Source organism: Lipotes vexillifer, unplaced genomic scaffold, assembly GCF_000442215.2.
Source record: "Lipotes vexillifer unplaced genomic scaffold, Lipotes_vexillifer_v1.1 scaffold957, whole genome shotgun sequence".
Taxonomy (NCBI): domain Eukaryota; kingdom Metazoa; phylum Chordata; class Mammalia; order Artiodactyla; family Lipotidae; genus Lipotes; species Lipotes vexillifer.
Window position 1 is genome coordinate 554,956 of NW_006791360.1, and position 20,275 is coordinate 575,230.

At 38.2% G+C, this 20,275-nt stretch overlaps 1 protein-coding gene across 2 annotated transcripts in view; it reads right to left on the minus strand.

Moving 5' to 3' along the window:
* Positions 1–302: 302 nt before the first annotated feature.
* The window catches only part of CEP70 (centrosomal protein 70), a 79,841-nt gene continuing 59,868 nt past the window's right edge, over positions 303–20,275 (minus strand). For both annotated transcript variants that reach the window (XM_007464361.1, XM_007464360.1), the window contains 6 exons: positions 7,077–7,247; positions 5,356–5,502; positions 5,006–5,174; positions 4,727–4,841; positions 3,660–3,739; positions 303–1,017 (listed from right to left, as the gene is read on the minus strand). In XM_007464361.1, the coding sequence (XP_007464423.1) occupies positions 956–1,017; positions 3,660–3,739; positions 4,727–4,841; positions 5,006–5,174; positions 5,356–5,502; positions 7,077–7,247 (744 nt within the window). In that variant the 3' untranslated portion in view covers positions 303–955. The remainder of the gene's footprint in view (positions 1,018–3,659; positions 3,740–4,726; positions 4,842–5,005; positions 5,175–5,355; positions 5,503–7,076; positions 7,248–20,275) is intronic.

Here is a 20,275-nt window from a genome sequence, read left to right on the forward strand (position 1 = left end):
GAGGCCACAACAGTGAGAGGCCCGCGTACCGCAAAAAAAAAAAAAAGTGGGGGTAGGGGGTGAGGGAGCAGCAGTAACCAAAAGTGGCCGGTACTCACGGATGTGAAGCCAAACACCTGTCCTTTAAGAAAATCAGAATGAATATGGAGAACAGAGAATAAGTAGAAAGCATCAAGAAAGCTACTCTTATGTAAAACGCAGCAAAGGTGAACCAGGAAGGGTGCCCAAGGAAGGCTCAGCCTAGTAAGAGAATAAGACTCATTATTGGTGAGGAATACAAGTAAGTCACTGAGAACATTTACGTTTGGAAATTCATAACAAAAATTTTATTTAAGATTTCATGCCCTTATAAAAAGTACATCACATCAAGATAGCAAAAAGGACATTTTATGAGAGACTCACATCCACTCATCTATTTTACCTCATAATTCATTTCCTACCCTAACAAGATAAAAACTTTTTTCCTTCTTCCTTTTCTTCCTTCTGCTCTGAAAGGGCAAGTGCCATAAGGGATATCTTAATAGAATGTGCCATTTCCTTGCCAGGAAAGCAACAGCTTCCTGCTGGCTGGACTAAAGAGAGCCACTGGCATTCCTTGTTCCCAGGCCAAAACACTCTGAACTTAAATGCAACCTTTCTATTACTTGCACTCTCTCCCTGAGTTTCTCTCTTACACACTGTACTTTAAAACAATCTTACATTTTAAGCACTCAAGAATTGCTTAAGAAATGATTAAAGGATCTAAAGTTAATTTAGTAATTAAACTTAGCAATGTTTTCTATAAAAGAATCTCAAAGTTAATAAAAATTATATGGATGGAGAAGGACTCAACAGAAAGAAGGGGGTGAATTCTGAGAGTATATACATTTTATAACCCTTGTCTCAGAGTAAGATCAATCCTACAAAATATTTAGAATGTTAAGAATGCAATTTACACAGTAAAAATGATTTGTTTTCAGGATGAAAGTATTTTTAATTTCCTTACTGCAGGTACAATGGCATCCAAGTCATCAATTTCTGTAATAGAAAAACAACAATAATAAAAGAATAGCTTTATCCACTGTTAGGCTCAGATGAAATGAGAACCTCTATTCAGAGGCAAACTTCAGACACAAAGGCAACATCACTAGTGCTTTCATGCACATGAAACTTTTCTCCAATAGTGGTGATGAGTGTATCACTGATTCAGACACAGATGCTTCACAGGGCAAAAGAAAAGCTACCACACACCTACAAAAGCACCCTCTGACTCTGATATTAATCTCATTAGCAGTGTGCTCTTATTAACAGATCCTACTAGCAACATTTATGATATTATGTTACTGTCTCTTTAACTACATGGGTGACCCTACATGGTGAAATCCCCAGTAGAGGCACTCTCTCTCATTGGCCCCCATCTAAGGACTTAGGGATTTCTTCTCTTGGAACACAGTCCTGTCCTAAATCTATGATAAAGATTTCTCATTAGTAGGATGGCTCTTAGGTCTACCTTTTAGGATGAAGCCTATCTACCTAATAAAAGGTGTGAGGTGTCTCAGAGTAAAATCTCAGATGCAATGTATTATAGAGCTTAGCCTGGTCCAGCCTACAAGATAGTTCAGGTTCTTCTCTGCCAGGTTCTTTCCGAATTTGACTTCTCTTCCTAAGACTATCTTCCTCCAACCAGCCTAAGTTAGAATTCACCATCTGGAAGTTCCTAGCCACTAAGGAAGGTCCTTTCTCTGATTATGTAGACTCCAGCCCTACTTAAGGTAAGCCCCAGTGGCAGGTTCTCTAAATTCTCACCACTTTTTTCTAGATTATTCTGCTAGTTCACTGTTCATAAACTCACTTCCTTTACATAAACATGATTCCTTGGATTCCATCTCTCTCCCTCCATGTTTAGCTGGATTTTGATTGTTCTTCCTTTAGCCAAAACACATGACCCATGCTGTTTAAGCTCCTGACTTCAGTCAGAATCCTTATCTGAATCCAGTTATCAAAATATAGGAAAGGAAAAAATATGAGCAAATCTACAGCAGAGAATTTGGTTCACATCTTACATTGTGGTAAGGTACAAAGATCAAGTTATTCCCTGACCCGCATTCTAAAATCACACCTGTTGAATTGAAGCAAATGATCCTACATGAACCATGCTGAGTATCCTATCTGAGGGGAAGTTTCTATAGAAGGATTCTGAAGTAAGTGTTGCTAGCACACCTATTAAAATGTTTATTAATGACAAGAAACTCATTGTTTAATTGCTACGCCAAAGCAAGTAAAATCATATTATTGCAGGAAACAAGGCTCTTTGAGATACAAGGCAACACATTTATACAATTCCACATCTCAAGTTAAACTTTTAAATTACATTTTTCCAAACAACAAAAAACAAAAACAAAAAAACACTTTCAATTTCAAATGAGCTATATGGGAAAAAAAAGAATTAATAAATAAATCACTTTAACCTTTTTAAAAAGTGGGGGTTTTTTTGGCCACGCTGCGCAGCTTGAGGGATTTTAGTTCCCCTGCCAGGGGTTGAACTTGCACCCTCGGCAGTGAAAGCCCAGAGTCCTAATGACCACTGGACCGCCAGGAATTCCCTAAAAAGTGTTCTTAACAGTAAGATAAATTATTTTTATAGCCATATATAATCACACTTAAAGAGAATTGGGTCTCTATTTTGCCTATGATTCCTAAGCTAATTACATTTTTTTTTTTTCCCTTTAAGAGATATTACTACTGAATCCCTCAATCTGACCAAGAGTGTAAAATGTATCTCTTCCCTTCAACAGATTTATAAATTTATCTCCTTTCTACAGATGTTTACTTTATATTACTTCTCATCACCTTAGAAGGAAATTTAATTTGTATATCTAAAAAACACAGTAAGTAGGAACTATCTTTAAAAAAAAAAGAGGGCTTCCCTGGTGGCGCAGTGCTTGAGAGTCCGCCTGCCGATGCAGAAGACGCGGGTTCGTGCCCCGTTTTGGGAGGATCCCACATGCCGCGGAGCGGCTGGGCCCGTGAGCCATGGCCGCTGAGCCTGCGCGTCCGGAGCCTGTGCTCCGCAAATGGGAGAGGCCACAACAGTGAGAGGCCCGCATAACGCAAGAAAAAAAATAAATGCGGGTTCGTGCCCCGTTTTGGGAGGATCCCACATGCCGCGGAGCGGCTGGGCCCGTGAGCCATGGCCGCTGAGCCTGCGCGTCCGGAGCCTGTGCTCCGCAAATGGGAGAGGCCACAACAGTGAGAGGCCCGCATAACGCAAGGGAAAAAAAAAAAAAAAAAAAGAGAGAGAAGAAAAAGAAGGAGAAGGAGGAAGAAGAAAAAAAAAGACACTTTCCAAGATCATAAATTCTAAGGACATTTCTCATTAGCCAATGACAGAGTCAAGGTTACACTGGGCCTAGCCAGAGTAATGTCATTTCTCATTTTAAGGTCCTAAAACAAAGGCAGCCCCCAGCTCCTTAAAGGATATATGCTTCTCTGTTCTGCAGACTAATCCCAACCAACTCTAACTGCAAGTTAGAAGTTTGTTTCCAGAACTGTTAGTGGTTTCCAGACACTTTCTACAACTCTGGGTAAAAACACTAATACAGTGACTAAGGAGCACTGTTTCCTCAAACCCACTGACATCTTGAGACTCAAACTTTAACCACCAACAACAAAGATCTTACCTAAGATTTCAAGTAGATCATTAGTAAATGCCTGAAATGCTGGGAAAAATTCCTCATGTTCTTCCAATTTGTTGATAATGCTTTAAAAAAAAATGCAGTTTACACTGAATTTCCAACTTGCATCTCACTGTTCATAGAACATTTCAAAATGGAAAGAAATTGTCCTGCTAATTTAAGTTTAATGATCATTTACTGTAATCCATTCTTTTTCAGCTCTTTGTTCATCTAGTAACACTTTTCTAAAAAAAAAAAATCTATTATCAGTGTAATCATCTGTTCTAAAGTTAAATCTATATAACATTCCTAATATAGGAATTTTCTACTTAGCTTGAGGATTCTTAAGAGACCATGCTTTTATAACATTTTCTAAAAAGAATTGGCTTTTATATCCTGTATTCTATTAAACATTAAGAATAAGTATCAGTAATCAGTAAAACTGTGGGAAGGAGAAAAAGACCAAGAGTGAGACATACATTCCTTTTAAAAGCATTAAGTATCAGAAAACTCAAGGGTCAGGTAAGGGTTCTTGGAAAACTTGCAGAACATATGTTGAAGTATAAAATCTGGGGAAGGAGGGAGGAAGAGTATAGCTATAACATTTTGATATTTTAAAAAAACATTAGGTTTTATGTCAGAGATGCCTAGCTTTTTAAAAAAAATCCTTAACATCTTCTTATCAAATAATATACATACTCTTAGTGATTATTTAGTGATCAGTGATTGATGGTAATGTACTAAAAATTGGACTTATATATTCTGAATTCACATAAAGTTGCTAATAAAGTATGAATTTCTCCATATATAATTTGGAAACAAGCTTATAGCAATAATGCTGCAGTCCTGACCCACCCTATGTAAACCTATAGGCCTTAGAGTCTACTTTTATCTTGAAAATACTTGACATTCTCTCCATCCCTGAGGTGTGAGATTATTTTAGATTATCAAGTTATTTTAAAAAATGCTATTCCAAACAGGAAAGGTAAATAACTTATGAAGTTTTGGAAGTCTTTAATTTTACCACTCCAAACATTCTGGATGGTACTTTGCAACCTTTTCAAAATAAATACCTTTGGAGGTCTTCAGGTCCCAATAGCTGCATAACCTGTTCATTCACATCTTCATTAACCAGCCTACACAATTTTCCAACTGTGCTCACCAGCACACACAATGAGGATGAACTATCTGCAAAAGAGAAATAAAAGGACAGGATCTTTTAAAAGAGAGTTTTCAAAATCATTAAATCAAACACTTTATGCTTCAGTTAGCCTTGATTTTTTAACTACTTTTTGTTGATTTATTAAAAATAATTCTTAAATGGGGGGCCAAAAATGACAAAGGGTCATCACCTAGTTCTAAGAGTTCCTGGAGGTTTCTCACAGCATTGTTCACTTCTCCAAGCCTAGTATAAACTTCATTCATTCGGGGATAGACTCCAGTTAAAGAAGGCACATCAAATAATTTTTGGAAGTGAGAAACAATAGCTCGCAAAATTTGAAAGTCTGGCATATTGCTGTCCTGCCCAAAAGAGAGGAAGAAAAAGGTAGTTTACATCTTAAAATTATTCCAAATCTTTAATAAAAACTTTCAAAAGAGAAATAGAGTTCTAGTAGAATATCTATATCCATATCATTATTAGTTTCTAAGATAAAGAGTACATTAAAATGTGAACATTTATGTAAGTATTAGGTAGTATTACCTTTTCCTTATTTTCCACTTCTTCTAACATGGTATCTACTATAAACAACAGATCTTCAACTTTGACACCTTCACTTTCATCCTGCTTCTTTAAATTATGCCAAGGCACCAGTTCTGCAGATAGTATTTTCAAGGACTTATACAAATCCTTTACGAAAGAAACAATATGCTATTACTGATTTTTAAAGTTTTCATAATAATGCTAATAAAATATAATTATCCAAGCAGGTTTAATATATATATTAACCATCATCATTAATATTTTTAAAAATACCATTATCAGTTTAGAAAAAGTCTGTTAAATTAGTTTTCTCCAGGCCTTACATCTGGAATCTGGATGTTTAAAGTAATTATATGTTATTTATTAGTAGCATATGTTATTCAAGTAATTATTTTGAAATACTGATGAATAAAAAATAAGCTTGTCCTTAATATTTTGCCCTTGATTTTTTAAATAAGATATACTGAGATGTAATTCACATACCATAAAATTCATCCTCTTTAAATGTGCAATTCAGTAGTTTTGACTTATTTACAGAGATGTGCAATCATCACCATTATCCAACTCTAGAACATTTTCATCACTCCAAAAAGAAACCCTGTATCCACTTACAGTCATTCCTCATTCTCTCCTGCTCTCAGCCCTTGGGTAACTACTAATCTACTTTCTGTTTCTATGGATTTGCCTATTCTGAGCATTTCATTTAAAAAAATGGAATCATACAATAAGTGGCCTTTTGTGACAGGCTTCTTTCACTTAGGATATTTTCAAGATTCATCCATGTTACAGTATGTATCTCCTGGAAAGTTTTTAATTCGAAAGGATGCCTAAAGTAATTCGACTTGATTTTCATGACAGCCTACTTAGTTTTCCTGGCCTAGATATGTTGTCCTAAACTATTTAAAACTGTGCACAAGAGGCCGGGCTCCTGGAAGTTTAGAAGTTTAAGACTGGTCAATCTATAAACAAATATTTACTGAGCATCTACTATGTGCATGGCACAGTGCTTGGCCCTTTAGAACAATGCCATCCAGAAGGAATGTAATGTGTGTCACAGTAATAGTGTCTAGTAGCCACATTTTAAAAAGTAAAAAGAAGTAGGTGACAATTTTAATAATATATTTAACCCAATATATCCAAAATATTATCATTTAACAGATAATCAATATTTTAACTATTTTTCTCCATAATAAGTCTTCTAAATCCAGTGTGTATTTTTTATACTTGCAGCACATCTCAGTTGGGACTAGTCACATTTCAAGTGATCAAAAGCTACATGTGGCTTAGTGGTTATTGTATTAGACAGTGCAACTCTAGAATACAGAAAGAAATACAGGAAATTCTTACTTTTCTCAACTTCTTATTTTAGTCCTCCACTTATTTAACACTCTCCAATTAATACCCAGATCTCACATATTAGTATCTTTAATCTTTCATTTGGTAAGAAGGCAGTTATCTATCTTAGCAATTCAAGGCAAAACATTCAGTGCCAAATAAATGTATTAAACAGTAAGTGCCACCAGAATTTGAAAAAAAGTCAGGAAGTCAGAGCATAACGATACTTTCATTAACCAACGTTTTTCATCAGTAAGGTGCAATTATAAAGAAAAAGTCTATAGTAAAAGCACACCAAATATAAAACTTTGCTTGAGAATAAAAGTATATAAAGCCATGGACTCCTACAGATTTTCAAAGCCTGTAAAGAATATTCAACCCCTTACCTTTAAGGAAGCCAGCTGATCTGCCCACATTTCTATTATAGGAACAAGATGCTCAAATCCACAATCTTGAACAAGATCTTTATTAAAATGTTGGGCTCCTCCTTTGCTCTGTTTATAAATTATTACTGGAGCTCTTGGATTGTGAATAATTGAATTGATGCTCCTTAATACCTTTAAAAAAGACAGTGTTTTTAGTTGAAATGTTTATCACAGTCCTATCAGAGTGATATATGTTAAAGGAGTGCTTTACATATCAATGTAACATCATTACCGAGTTAGAGATTCATTGGACAGGATTCACCAAAACAAGTGCCTTTCAAAGGACTGTATAGAACAAGTGAGTGAAAAATGCTGTTATTTTTCTTTCCTTCCCATAGAAAGCTACAGGTCTCCTGAGAATTTGATTTCTGATGCTTATTAACAAGCAGTTTTGTTGTTGCTGTTGTTTGGTTTAGAACATGCATTTCAATGTTTTGCTTCTATTATATTTAAACTCCACTTTGAATTCCATTTTAATGGAATAATTAATTCGCCTTCATTAAATTGTTAATGAGCACAGGAACATAGTCTTTCTTCTCCCTCTGCCTCACACCAAAGATTAAGGAGGGGAGCAGAACTCCTAAAAGAAATCAGGGAGCTGATATTAGCTGAGTGCCAGAAGGTCACAGCACAATTCCCTTCCATGAGGGTGGTAGTGAACCATGGGGGATTACATACACGTCTAGCAGTATGTATCCATACCTTGTAGTAGATTGTTAGCAAAAATTACTGCAATTATTACTCTTCCTTACATCCTCTCCCCTTGGCAGTATGACACTGCAGGTTCTCCCATCAAGAGGTAGAGTATTTTCTACTCCTTGAATCTGGGGTAAGCTTGGGCCTTGCTTTGGCATACAGAAAAGGAAGTTACGGTGTGCCAGCTTGAAGCCCAAGACTCAAGGGGCCTTGATTATTTCTGCTCTCTCCCACTGAGCTCTGCTGCCACATGGACCAGCACAGGCTAGATGGTGAATGATGAAAGACACATAACCCAGTCAGCCCAATCACTCTAATACAACTCCAGAGCCACTTAGCTGACTTGTACCAGATTGCAGATGCATGAGGGAGCCCAGCTGCAATCAACAGAACTGCCCAGCTGTCCAAGCACCGTAATATTAAAGGGGTGTTATTTTAAGTCACTAAGTTTTAGAAAGGTTTGTTACACAGCAAAAATAAACTGATACATATATAAAGTCAAAGATAGAATAGAGCAAGGAGAAGAGGCAGCAACAAGAGAAGTCTGCCCTTTTACGTGGTGGTATGATAAGAATATACCCTGTGACCAAGTGGACACTTTGGAAGACAGTCAAGCTTTGCTTTCACGAAAAAAAAAAAAAAGCTACCTATAGCTGTAGGACCCTAAGGGAGTGTCACTTGAACAAGAGGAAGAGAGGGATTCATAAGAGATAGCTGGAAAATGCATTGCCCACAGAATGAATGGTACATTGCCAAGGTCCCTAGTTGGTAGGGAGGAAATAACTGCGTGTGCGTGCGCATGTGCGCACACACACACACACACACACATTCTGTGATAGAGAAAAACAGGCAGTATTTGGTCATTAGCCACACAAAGGGCACCAGTACTAGATTATACCAGCACCAGTCGAGAAAGATTCTACCCTTTTGCTTTGTGTTCTCACTCAACATTCACCCTCACTGACAACCTGGAAGAAGCTAGATATAGCAGAGGACTAGGAGCAAAGGGGAGCAATGAGAATAAAGAAACAGATCACACCCACTTGCCACACTGCTTATTTGGAGAAGCATAGGTCAGACATGAGATAAAGTAAGCATAAGGTAGAAGCCTTGAACTGGATGAGAGATTGAAGTTTTGACTGAGATTTGAATGACTTTTTCTCCCAATTTTTCAACACGGAAATTTTGAAGCATACAGAAAATAAAAAAAATAAAAACAATAAATACTATATTATATAGTCAGTGTTCACCAGAAACAGAACCAATAGGATGTGTATATGTGTGTGCAAATGTCTGTGTATTTATTTATTATAAGGAATTGGCTCACACAATTATAGGGGCTGACAAGTCCTGAGATCTGCAGTCTGCAATTGCTGAGATCTGCAGTCAGCAATGCAGCAATGCTGCAGTCAGCCAATGGCATAGTTCTAGTCTGAATTCCCACAAGCTTGAGACCAAGGAAGAGCCAATGTTTCAGTTCAACATTTGAAAGCAGGAAAAAAAATTGATGTCCCAGCTCAAAGGCAGTCAGGCAGGCAGAAAGTTCCTTCTTCCTCAGCCTTTTTGGTCTACTCAGGTCTTCAAGTGACTTGATGAGACCCAGCCACCACGAGGAGGGCACTCTGCTTTACCCAGTCCACCATTTCAAATGTTACTGTCCTCCAGAAACACCCTCACAGACACACCGAGAACAAGGCTTGACCAAATTATCCGGGCACCCTCTGGCCTAGTCAAGCTGGCACATAAAATTAACCATCACAAGTCCACCCCTTGTCAACTTGGCACCCATACACTTTGCCTTAAACCATACTTAATCTCCAAATAAAGACAATAACAAGATCATGGATCACCAAACATGATACAACTGTGCTGTGTACAACCAAAAATGTATTAACCCCTTTGCCAGAAGAGGAGGTAAAGTCCTAAAGTGAGGATTACTCTTCTCCTTGATACCCTGTAACTTAAAAACTATGATATAAAAATAACAATACTCAAATATAATGACACAGTCATTATATGATAAGAGAATAAGAGCAGGAAAAGAACAAAGATATTTGCCATATATATATATATATATATATGTATTTACAAATATATACATATACATATACACATACACCCATGTGAACATATTCATAACCAAATAAGGAGGAAATACACATGACAATTATAATCCTCATTTCTATAAGTCATCATATGGTCACAGCTGGTATTTATCACTGCTTTCTTCCATTACATTTTTTTTATTATGTTTGCCTTCAGCAAGCAAATCAGCTGGTCCTGGTCCTTTACTTGCTGGGGTAATCCAAATCTTCATTTCTGAAGGGTCTGGGCCATTAGTAGTTCTGCCTAGACCAGGTTGTTGGAGTTTTCCATTGACATTTATCACAAGGCATGGCAATACTAAGAGATGCCCTAAGGGATGGCCTATATTCTAGACATTCTCTTCCTTTCCTTCCCTGTGGAGTGGTAGTACACTGCTCAAAGTTCTGCCCAGTGGGAGGATTTCCCTTCACTACTTTCCTTCAGGGATGTCCCAGACAGAAGCTGTAGTGTTGCAGTTGTCTACTTTAATGTGGTCCCTACAGATTATGCAGAGCCACCTGTAAATCAGGCCTAAGTCTCCCCTTCTTGTGTCAATTGATCATAGGGAACTCCCCATGTGGCCACAGGTGCAGGCTGGGGGAGAGAAGGTAGTGCAGCAAGAGTGGGAAACCACAGGCATTTGGCCACCACTTCATGTAATTTATTGTGCCTTCAGGGCCTGCTCAGGCCCAATTTCATATGTACCACCTTCATTTGATGACAGAGTGCTGCTGTGCTCACCCAATCTTATGGCTTGGTGGGTCAGATGACACCCAGCTCATGACAGGTAATTCAGGTCACATGGTAACTTTGTGGCCCACCGTTAAGCCTTTTACTCAGGCCCCGTAGCAGGCCAAGAGTTATTACTTAAAAGGAAAGTAGTTATTTGCAGAGGATGACAGAATTTTTCTCCAAAATCCTAAGAGCCTGACTTATGATTCACCTACAGGGGCCACCAAAGGCTCCATGCAGCATCCCTACCTGCCATGACAGTCTAAGCCCCATCGGATCTGCTGGATCCTGTGGCCCGAATGGCAGAGCAGCTTGCATGGCAGCCTGGACCGATGCAGAGCCTTCTCTTGTTCTGGGCCCCACTCAAAATTAGTGCCTTTTCAGATCACTCAGTAAATGGGTTGGAGTAACACATCACATGAGGAATATGTTACCTCCAAAATCCAAAGAGGACTACTATGTGTTGTGCCAGGTTTTTGGTTGTAAGAGGTGCCAGAGCAATAACTTATCCTTTACCTTAAAGGGAGATCTTGACATGCCCACACCACTTGAGCCCTAGAAGTTTCACTGAAGTAGAAGGCCCCTGAATTTTTGGTAGATTTCTTTCCCATCCTTTAACATGCAAATGTCTTACCAATAAGTTGCTACTTCTTGCTCAGTAGGTCCAATCAGCATAACGTCATCAATGTAATTGGCCAGTGTGATATCTTATAGAAGGGAAAGGTGATCAAGATCCTTGTCAACTAAATTATGATATAGGGCTGGAGAGCTGATATACCCCTAAGGCATGACAGTGAAGGTATATTATTGGCTTTGCCAGTTTAAGCAAACCACTAGTGGTGGTCCTTATTGACAGGTATGGAGAAAAAAGATTTTCTCATCTCATTCAGAAACATTCTCAGAAAAACCCAGAATAATGTTTGACCAAATATCTGGGCACCCTGTAGCCCAGTCAAGTTGATACATAAAATGAACCGTCACAAACACCCATATAATTACTACCTAGATTCAATAATTGTTAACATTTTGCCATATTTGCTCACTCTATATTTTGAGCTGAACCATTTGAAGAAACTGCAGACAGGATAACACTTCACTCCCATACATACTTAAGCATGCATCTCTTAAAAGTAGGCATATTCTTCTACAAAGTCATAATGCCATTATTATAAATAAGAAAATTAAGAATAATTTCCCCCCAGACACACCTACAGTCAGTATCTGACAAAGAAGGCAAAATACACAATGGAGGGAAAAAAGTCTCTTCAGCAAGTGGTGCTGGGAAAGCTGGACAGCTGCATGTAAATCAATGAAGTTAGAACACTCCATCACACCAGAAACAAAAAATAAACTCAAAGTGGCTTAAAGACTTAAATATAAGACAGGACACCATAAGACTCCTAGAAGAGAACACAGGCAAAACATTCTCTGACATAAATTGTAGCAATGTTTTCTTAGGTCAGTCTCCCAAGGCAATAGAAATAAAAGCAAAAATAAACAAATGGGACCTAATCAACTTATAAGATTTTGCTCAGCAAAAGAAACCATAAACAAAATGAACAGACAACCTATGTACTGAGGGAAAATATTTGCCAATGATGTGACCGACAAGGGCTTAATTTCCAAAATATACAAACAGCTCATACAACTGAATAACAAAAAAGCAAACAACCCAATCAAAAATTGGGCAGAAGACCTAAACAGACATTTTTCCAAAGAAGACATACAGATGGCCAATAGGCACATGAAAAGATGCTCACTACTGCTAATTGTTAGAGAAATATAAATCAAAACTACAATGAGTGCTTGCTTCGGCAGCACATATACTAAAACTGGAACGGCACAGAGATTAGCGTGGACCCTGTGCAAGGATGACAAGCAAATTCGTGAAGCATTCCATATTTTTTTGTTATAAAGCAGAAACTAACACACCATTGTAAAGCAATTATACTCCAATAAAGATGTTAAAAAAAAAAACTACAATGAGGTACCACCTCATGCCGGTCAGAATGGCCATCATTAAAATCTACAAATAACAAATGTTGGAGAGGGTATGGAGGAAAGGGAACCTTCCTACACTGTTGGTGGGAATGTAAGGTGGTGTAGCTACTGTGGAAAACAGTATGAAGGTTCCACAGAAAACTAAAAATAGAGTTACCATATGATCCAGCAATCCCACTCTTGGGCATATATCCTGAGAAAACTATAATTCAAAAAGACACATGCACCCCAATGTTCACAGTAGCACTATTTACAACAGCCAAGACATGGAAACAACCTAAATGTCCATCGACAGGTGAATGGATAAAGAAGACATGGTACATATATATACACAATGGAACACTACTCAGCCATAAAAAAGAATGAAATAATACCATTCGCAGCAACATGGATGGACATAGAGATTATCATACTAAGTAAGTCAGACAGAAAAGACAAATATCACATGATATCATTTATATGTGGAAGCTAAAATATGATATAAATAAATGTGTTTACAAAACAGAAACAGACTCACAAACATACAAAACAAACTTATGGTTATCAAAGGGGAAAGTTGGGGGAGATTACCAGATACAAATTACTACATATAAAATAGATAAACAACAAGGCTGTACCATATAGTACAGGGTATGGTACTATATTCAATATCTTGTAATAACCTATAATGAAAAAGAATATATATGGATATATACATAACTGAATAAATTTGCGGTACACCAGAAACTTAACGCATTATAATCAACTATACTTCAAGAAAAAAATAATAAAAATAAAAACAAAATAAAAACCCAGTAATTCCCTAACATCATCAATGCTTGGACTGAAGTTTAAATATACTGATATGTATAATATGTGACTATAACCCCCTTGCCAAAAGCTATGAGTTCTACTTTATATATTATTCAAGGACGGGAAAGGGAGACTCAAAACAACCACTTTAAAGAGAGAAGAGTTGGGGCTTCCCTGGTGGTGCAGTGGTTGAGAATCTGCCTGCCGATGCAGGGGACACATGGTTCGATCCCTGGTCCGGGAAGATCCCACATGCTGCGGAGCAACTAAGCCCGTACGCTACAACTACTGAGCCGGCGCCCTAGAGCCCATGAGCCACAACTACTGAGCCCACGTGTCACAACTACTGAAGCCTGCGTGCTTAGAGCCTGTGCTCTGCAACAAAGAGAAGGCACCACAATGAGAAGCCTACGCACCGCAATGAAGAGTAGCCCCCACTTGTCACAACTAGAGAAAGCCCACGTGTAACAACGAAGACCCAACGTGGCCAAAAATAAATTAATAAATTAAAAAAATACTTCTAAAAAAAACAGAGAGAAGAGTAAAGCCATTTCCTTTGTTTCTACCATCAAGCCCAGGCTATTTGATAAATAAAAATAATAAAAATAAATAAAAAACCAATAATTCCCTAATATCAGGGAATTATAAAGTATAAAGACAACATACCATTTTCATACTGAATTTTTGTCCCTACTCATACTTCAAGCTACAACTCACAGGTCTCCTGGTAATATGATTTGAGATGTTTATTTTGGAGCTTTTTAATTATTATTATTTTTTTTTAGTTCAACAGAGTGTATTCAACATTTTCACTTCTATTTAAACACATTCCAGGGCTTCCCTGGTGGCGCAGTGGTTAAAAAGCCGCCTGCCAATGCAGGGGACACAGGTTTGAGCCCTGGTCCGGGAAGATCTCACGTGCTGCAGAGCAACTAAGCCCGCGCGCCACAACTACTGAGCCCGCGCTCCACATTTACTGAAGCCCATGCACCTAGAGCCCATGCTCTGCAACAAGAGAAGCCACCGCAATGAGAAGCCTGTGCACCGCAACGAAGAGTAGCCCCCACTCGTCACAACTAGAGAAAGCCTGCACACAGCAACAAAGACCCAACACAGCCAGAAAAAAAAAAAAAAAAGACCCTAAACACATCCCTTTAATGGAAAAATTAATTCCCCTCCACGGAATTATTATTGACAACAGAGTATATTCTTCTTCTTTTATTTTTGGGGGGGGGTGGTGCTGAAGTATTAAAGGATAACTTTATTACTTTGCCAGGCAATGGAGTCATACTGGACTTCTGCCTCGAAAACCTATGTGTCCTAATCCAGGAGGATTTTTTCTTTTTAACCTTTTTTTTTTTAACATCGTTATTGGAATATAATTGCTTTACAATGTTGAGTTAGTTTCTGCTGTATAACACAGTGAACCAGCTGTACATATAAATATATCCCCATATCTCCTCCCTCTTGCATCTCCCTCCCACCCTCCCTATCCCACCCCTCTAGGTGGTCACAAAGCACCAAGCTGATCTCCCTGTGCTATGCAGCTGCTTCCCAGTAGCTATCTATTTTACATTTGGTAGTGTATATATGTCAATGCTACTCTCTCACTTAGTCCCAGCTTACCCTTCCCCCTCCTCGTGTCCTCAAGTCCATTCTCTACATCTCCATCTCTATTCCTGTCCTGCCCCTAGGTTCATGAGAACCTGTCCCCTGCATCGGCAGGTGGACTCTCAACCACTGCGCCACCAGGGAAGCCCACATGTCTCTTTTTGAATTATGGTTTTCTCAGGGAATATGCCCAGTAGTGGGATTGATGGGTCATATGGTAGCTCTATTTTTATTTTGAGGAACCTCCATACTGTTCTCCATAGTGGCTGTATCAGTTTACATTCCCACCAACAGTGCAAGAGGGTTCCCTTTTCTCCACACCATCTCCAGCATTTATTGCTTGTAGGCTTTTTGATGATGGCCATTCTGACTGGTGTGAGGTGATAGGTCACTGTGGTTTTGATTTGCCTTTCTCTAATGATTAGTGATGTTGAGCATCCTTTCATTTGTTTGTTGGCAATCTGTATATCTTCTTTGCAGAAATGTCTATTGAGGTCTTCTGCCCACATTTGGATTGGGCTGTTTTTTTTTGATATTGAGCTGCATGAGCTGCTTGTAATTTTGGAGATTAATCCTTTGTCAGTTGCTTCGTTTGCAAATATTTTCTCCCATTCTGAGGGTTGTCTTTTTGTCTTGTTTATGGTTTCCTTTGCTGAGCAAAAGATTTTAAGTTTCATTAGGTCCCATTTGTTTATTTTTCCTTTTATTTCCATTTCTCTAGGAGGTGGGTCAAAAAGGATCTTGCTGTGATTTATCTCATAGACTGGCCAATGTTTTCCTCTAAGAGTCTGATAGTGTCTGGCCTTACATTTTAGGTGTTTAATCCATTTTGAGTTTATTTTTGTATATAGTGTTAGGAAGTGTTCTAATTTCATTCTTTTATATGTAGCTGTCCAGTTTTCTCAGCACCACTTAATGAAGAGGTTGTCTTTTCTCCACTGTATATTCTTGCCTCCTTTATCAAACATAAGCTGACCATATGTGCATAGGTTTATCTCTGGGCTTTCTATCCTGTTCCATTGATCTATATGTCTGTTTTTGTGCCAGTACCATACTGTCTTGATTACTGTCACTTTGTAGTATAAAGTCAGGGAGCCTGATTCCTCCAGCTCCGTTTTTCTTTCTCATGATTGCTTTGGGGGACTTCCCTGGTAACACAGTGGTTAAGAATCGGCTTGCCAATGCAGAGGACATGGGTTTGAGCCCTGGTGTGGGAAGATCCCACATGCTGCAGAGCAACTAAGCCCGTGCTCCAAAACCACGGAGCCTGTGCTCTAGCACCAACGAACCACAACTACTGAGCCCATGTGCCACAACTACTGAAGCCACATTGCACAACTTCTGAAGCCCGTGCACCTAGAGACTGTGCTCCGCAACAGAAGCCACTGCAATGAGAAGCCCACGTACCACAACAAAGAGTAGCCCTCGCTCACCACAACCAGAGAAAGCCCACACCCAGCAATGAAGACTCAATGCTGCCATAAATAAATAAATTTATAAAAAAAGAAGAAAAAGATTGCTTTGGCTACTCGGGGTCTTTTGTGTTTCCACACAAACTAAAATTTTTTCTTCTAGTTCTGTGAAAAATGCCATTGGTAGTTTGATAGGGATTGCACTGAATCTGCAGATTGCTTTGGGTAGTATAGTCATTTTCACAATATTGATTCTTCCAATCCAAGAACACGGTATATCTCTCCATCTGTTTGTATCATCTTTAGTTTCTTTCATCAGTGTCTTACAGTTTTCTGCATACAGGCCTTTGGTCTCCTTAGGTAGGTTTATTCCTAGGTATTTTATTCTTTTTGTTGCAGTGGTAAATGGGAGTGTTTCCTCATTTTCTCCTTCAGATTTTTCGTCATTAGTTTATAGGAATGCAACAGATTTCTGTGCATTAATTTTGTATCCTGCTACTTTACCAAATTCATTGATAGCTCTAGTAGTTTTCTGGTAGCATCTTTAGGATTCTCTATGTATAGTATGTCATCTGTAAACAGTGACAGTTTTACTTCTTTTCCGGTTTCGATTCCTTTTATGTCTTTTTCTTCTCTGACTGCCGTAGCTAAAACTGCCAAAACTATGTTGAATAATAGTGGTGAGAGTGGGCAACCTTGTCTTGTTCCTGATCTTAGAGGAAATGGTTTCAGTTTCTCACCACTGAGAATGCTGGCTGTGGGTCTGTCATATATGGCCTTTATTATGTTGAGGTAGGTTCCCTCTATGCCCACTTTCTGGAGAGTTTTTATCATAAATGGGTGCTGAATTTTGTCAAAAGCTTTTTCTGCATCTTTTAAGATTATCATATGGTTTTTATCCTTCAGTTTGTTAATATGGTGTATCACATTGATTGATTTGCATATACTGAAGAATCCTTGCATTCCTGGGATAAACCACACTTGATCATGGTGTATGATCCTTTTAATGTGTTCTTGGATTCTGTTTGCTAGTATTCTGTTGAGGACTTTTGCATCTATGTTCCTCAGTGATATTGGCCTGTAGTTTTCTTTTTTTGTAACAACTTTGTCTGGTTTTGGTATCAGGGTGATTGTGGCCTCGTAGAATGAGTTTGGGAGTGTTCCGCCCTCTGCTATATTTAGGAAGAGTTTGAGAAGGATAGGTGTTAGCTCTTCTCTAAATGTCTGATAGAATTCGCCTGTGAAGCCATCTGGTCCTGGACTTGTTTGTTGGAAGATTTTTAATCACAGTTTCAATTTCAGTGCTTGTGATTGGTCTGTTTATATTTTCTACTTCTTCCTGGTTCAGTCTTGGAAGGTTGTACTTTTCTAAGCATTTGTCCATTTCTTCCAGGTTTTCCATTTTATTGGCATAGAGTTGCTTTTAGTAATTACTCATGATTCTTTTATTTCTGTAATGTCAGTTGTTACTTTTCCTTTTTCATTTCAAATTCTGTTGATTTGAGTCTTCTCCCTTTTTTTCTTGATGAGTCTGGCTAATGGTTTATCAATTTTGTTCATCTTCTCAAAGAACCAGCTGTTAATTTTATTGATCTTTGCTATTGTTTCCTTCAATTCTTTTTCATTGTTTTCTGATCTGAACTTCATGGTTTCTTTCCTTCTGCTAACTCTGGGGTTTTTTTGTTCTTCTTTCTCTAATTGCTTTTGGTGTAAGGTTAGGTTGTTTGAGATTTTTCTTGTTTCTTGAGGTAGGACTGTATTGCTATAAACTTCCCTCTTAGAACTGCTTTTGCTGCATCCCACAGGTTTTGGGTCATCGTGTTTTCATTGTCATTTGTTTCTATGTTTTTTGTTTTGTTTTGTTTTTTTGCGGAACGCGGGCCTCTCACTGTTGTGGCCTCTCCCGTTGCAGAGCACAGGCTCTGGACATGCAGGCTCAGCGGCCATCGCTCACGGGCCCAGCCGCTCCGCGGCATGTGGGGTCTTCCCAGACCGGGGCACGAACCCGTGTCCCCTGCATCGGCTGGCGGACTCTCAACCACTGAGCCACCAGGGAAGCCCTGTTTCTATGTATTTTTTGATTTCCTCTTTGATTTCTTCAGTTATCTCTTGGTTATTTAGTAGTGTACTGTTTAGCCTCCATGTGTTTAAACTATTTTTTACAGTTTTTTTTTTCCCTGTAATTGATATCTAGTCTCATAGCGTTGTGGTCAGAATAGATACTTGATACTATTTCAATATTCTTAAATTTACCAAGGCTTGATTTGTGACTCAAGATGTGATCTATCCTGGAGAATGTCCTACGAGTACTTGAAAAGAAAGTGTATTCTGTTGTTTTTGGATGGAATGTCCTATAAATATTAAGTCCATCTTGTCTATTGTGTCATTTAAAGCTTATGTTTCTGTATTAATTTTCTGTCTGGATGATCTGTCCATTGGTGTGAGGTGTTAAAGTCCCCCACTATGAATGTGTTACTGTTGATGTCCCCTTTTATGGCTGTTAGCACTTGGCTTATGTATTGAGATGCTCCTATGTTGGGTGCATAAATATTTACAATTGTTATATCTTCTTCTTGGATTGATCCCTTGATCATTATGTAGTGTCTTTCTTTGTCTCTTGTAATAATCTTTATTTTAATGTCTATTTTGTCTGAGTATTGCTACTCCAGCTTTTTTTAAATTTCCATTTGCATGGAATATCTTTTTCCCTCCCCTCACTTTCAGTCTGTATGTGTCCCTAGGTCTGAAGTGGGTTTCTTGTAGTCATCATATATACGGGTCTTGCTTTTGCATCCATTCAGCCAGTCTGTGTCTTTTGTTCGGAACATTTAATCCATTTACATTTAAGGTAATTATCAATATGTATGTTCCTATTACCATTTTCTTAATTGTTTTGGGTTTGTTTTTGTAGGTCTTTTCCTTCTCTTGTGTTTCCTGCCTAGAGAAGTTCCTTTAGCATTTGTTGTAAAGCTGGTTTGGTGGTGCTGAATTCTCTTAACTTTTGCTTGTCTGTAAAGGTTTTAACTTCTCCTTTGAATCTGAATGAGATCCTTGCTGGGTAGAGTAATCTTGGTTGTAGGTTTTTCCCTTTCACCACTTTAAATATGTCCTGCCACTCACTTCTGGCTTGCAGAGTGCCTGCTGAAAGGTCAGCTGTTAACCTTATGGGGATTCCCTTGTATGTTATTTGTTTTTTATCCCTTGCTTTTAATATTTTTTCTTTGTATTTAATTTTTGATAGTTTGATTGTTATATGTGTCTTGGCATGTTTCTCTTTGGATTTATCCTGTATGGGACTCTCTGTCCCTCCTGTACTTGATTGACTATTTCCTTCCCCACATTAGAGAAGTTTTTGACTATAATCTCTTCAAATATTTTCTTTTTTGTCTTTTAAATATCTTTATTGGAGTATAATTGCTTTACAATGTTGCGTTAGTTTCTGTTGTATAACAAAGTGAATCAGCTATATGTATACATATATCCCCACATCCCTCCATCTTGCATCTCCCTGGAACCCTCCCTATCTAGGTGGTCACAAAGCACCAAGCTCATCTCCCCATGCTATGCAGATGCTTCCAACTAGCTATCTATTTTACATTCTTCAAATATTTTCTCAGACCCTTTCTTTTTCTCTTCTTCTTCTGGGGACCCTATAATTCAAATATTGGTGCGTTTAATGTTGTCCCAGAGGTCTCTGAGACTGTCTTCAATTCTTTTCATTCTTTTTTCTTTATTCTGCTCTGTGGCAGTTATTTCTACTATTTTATCTTCCAGGTCACTTATCCATTCTTCTGCCTCAGTTATTCTGCTATTGATTCCTTCTAGAGAATT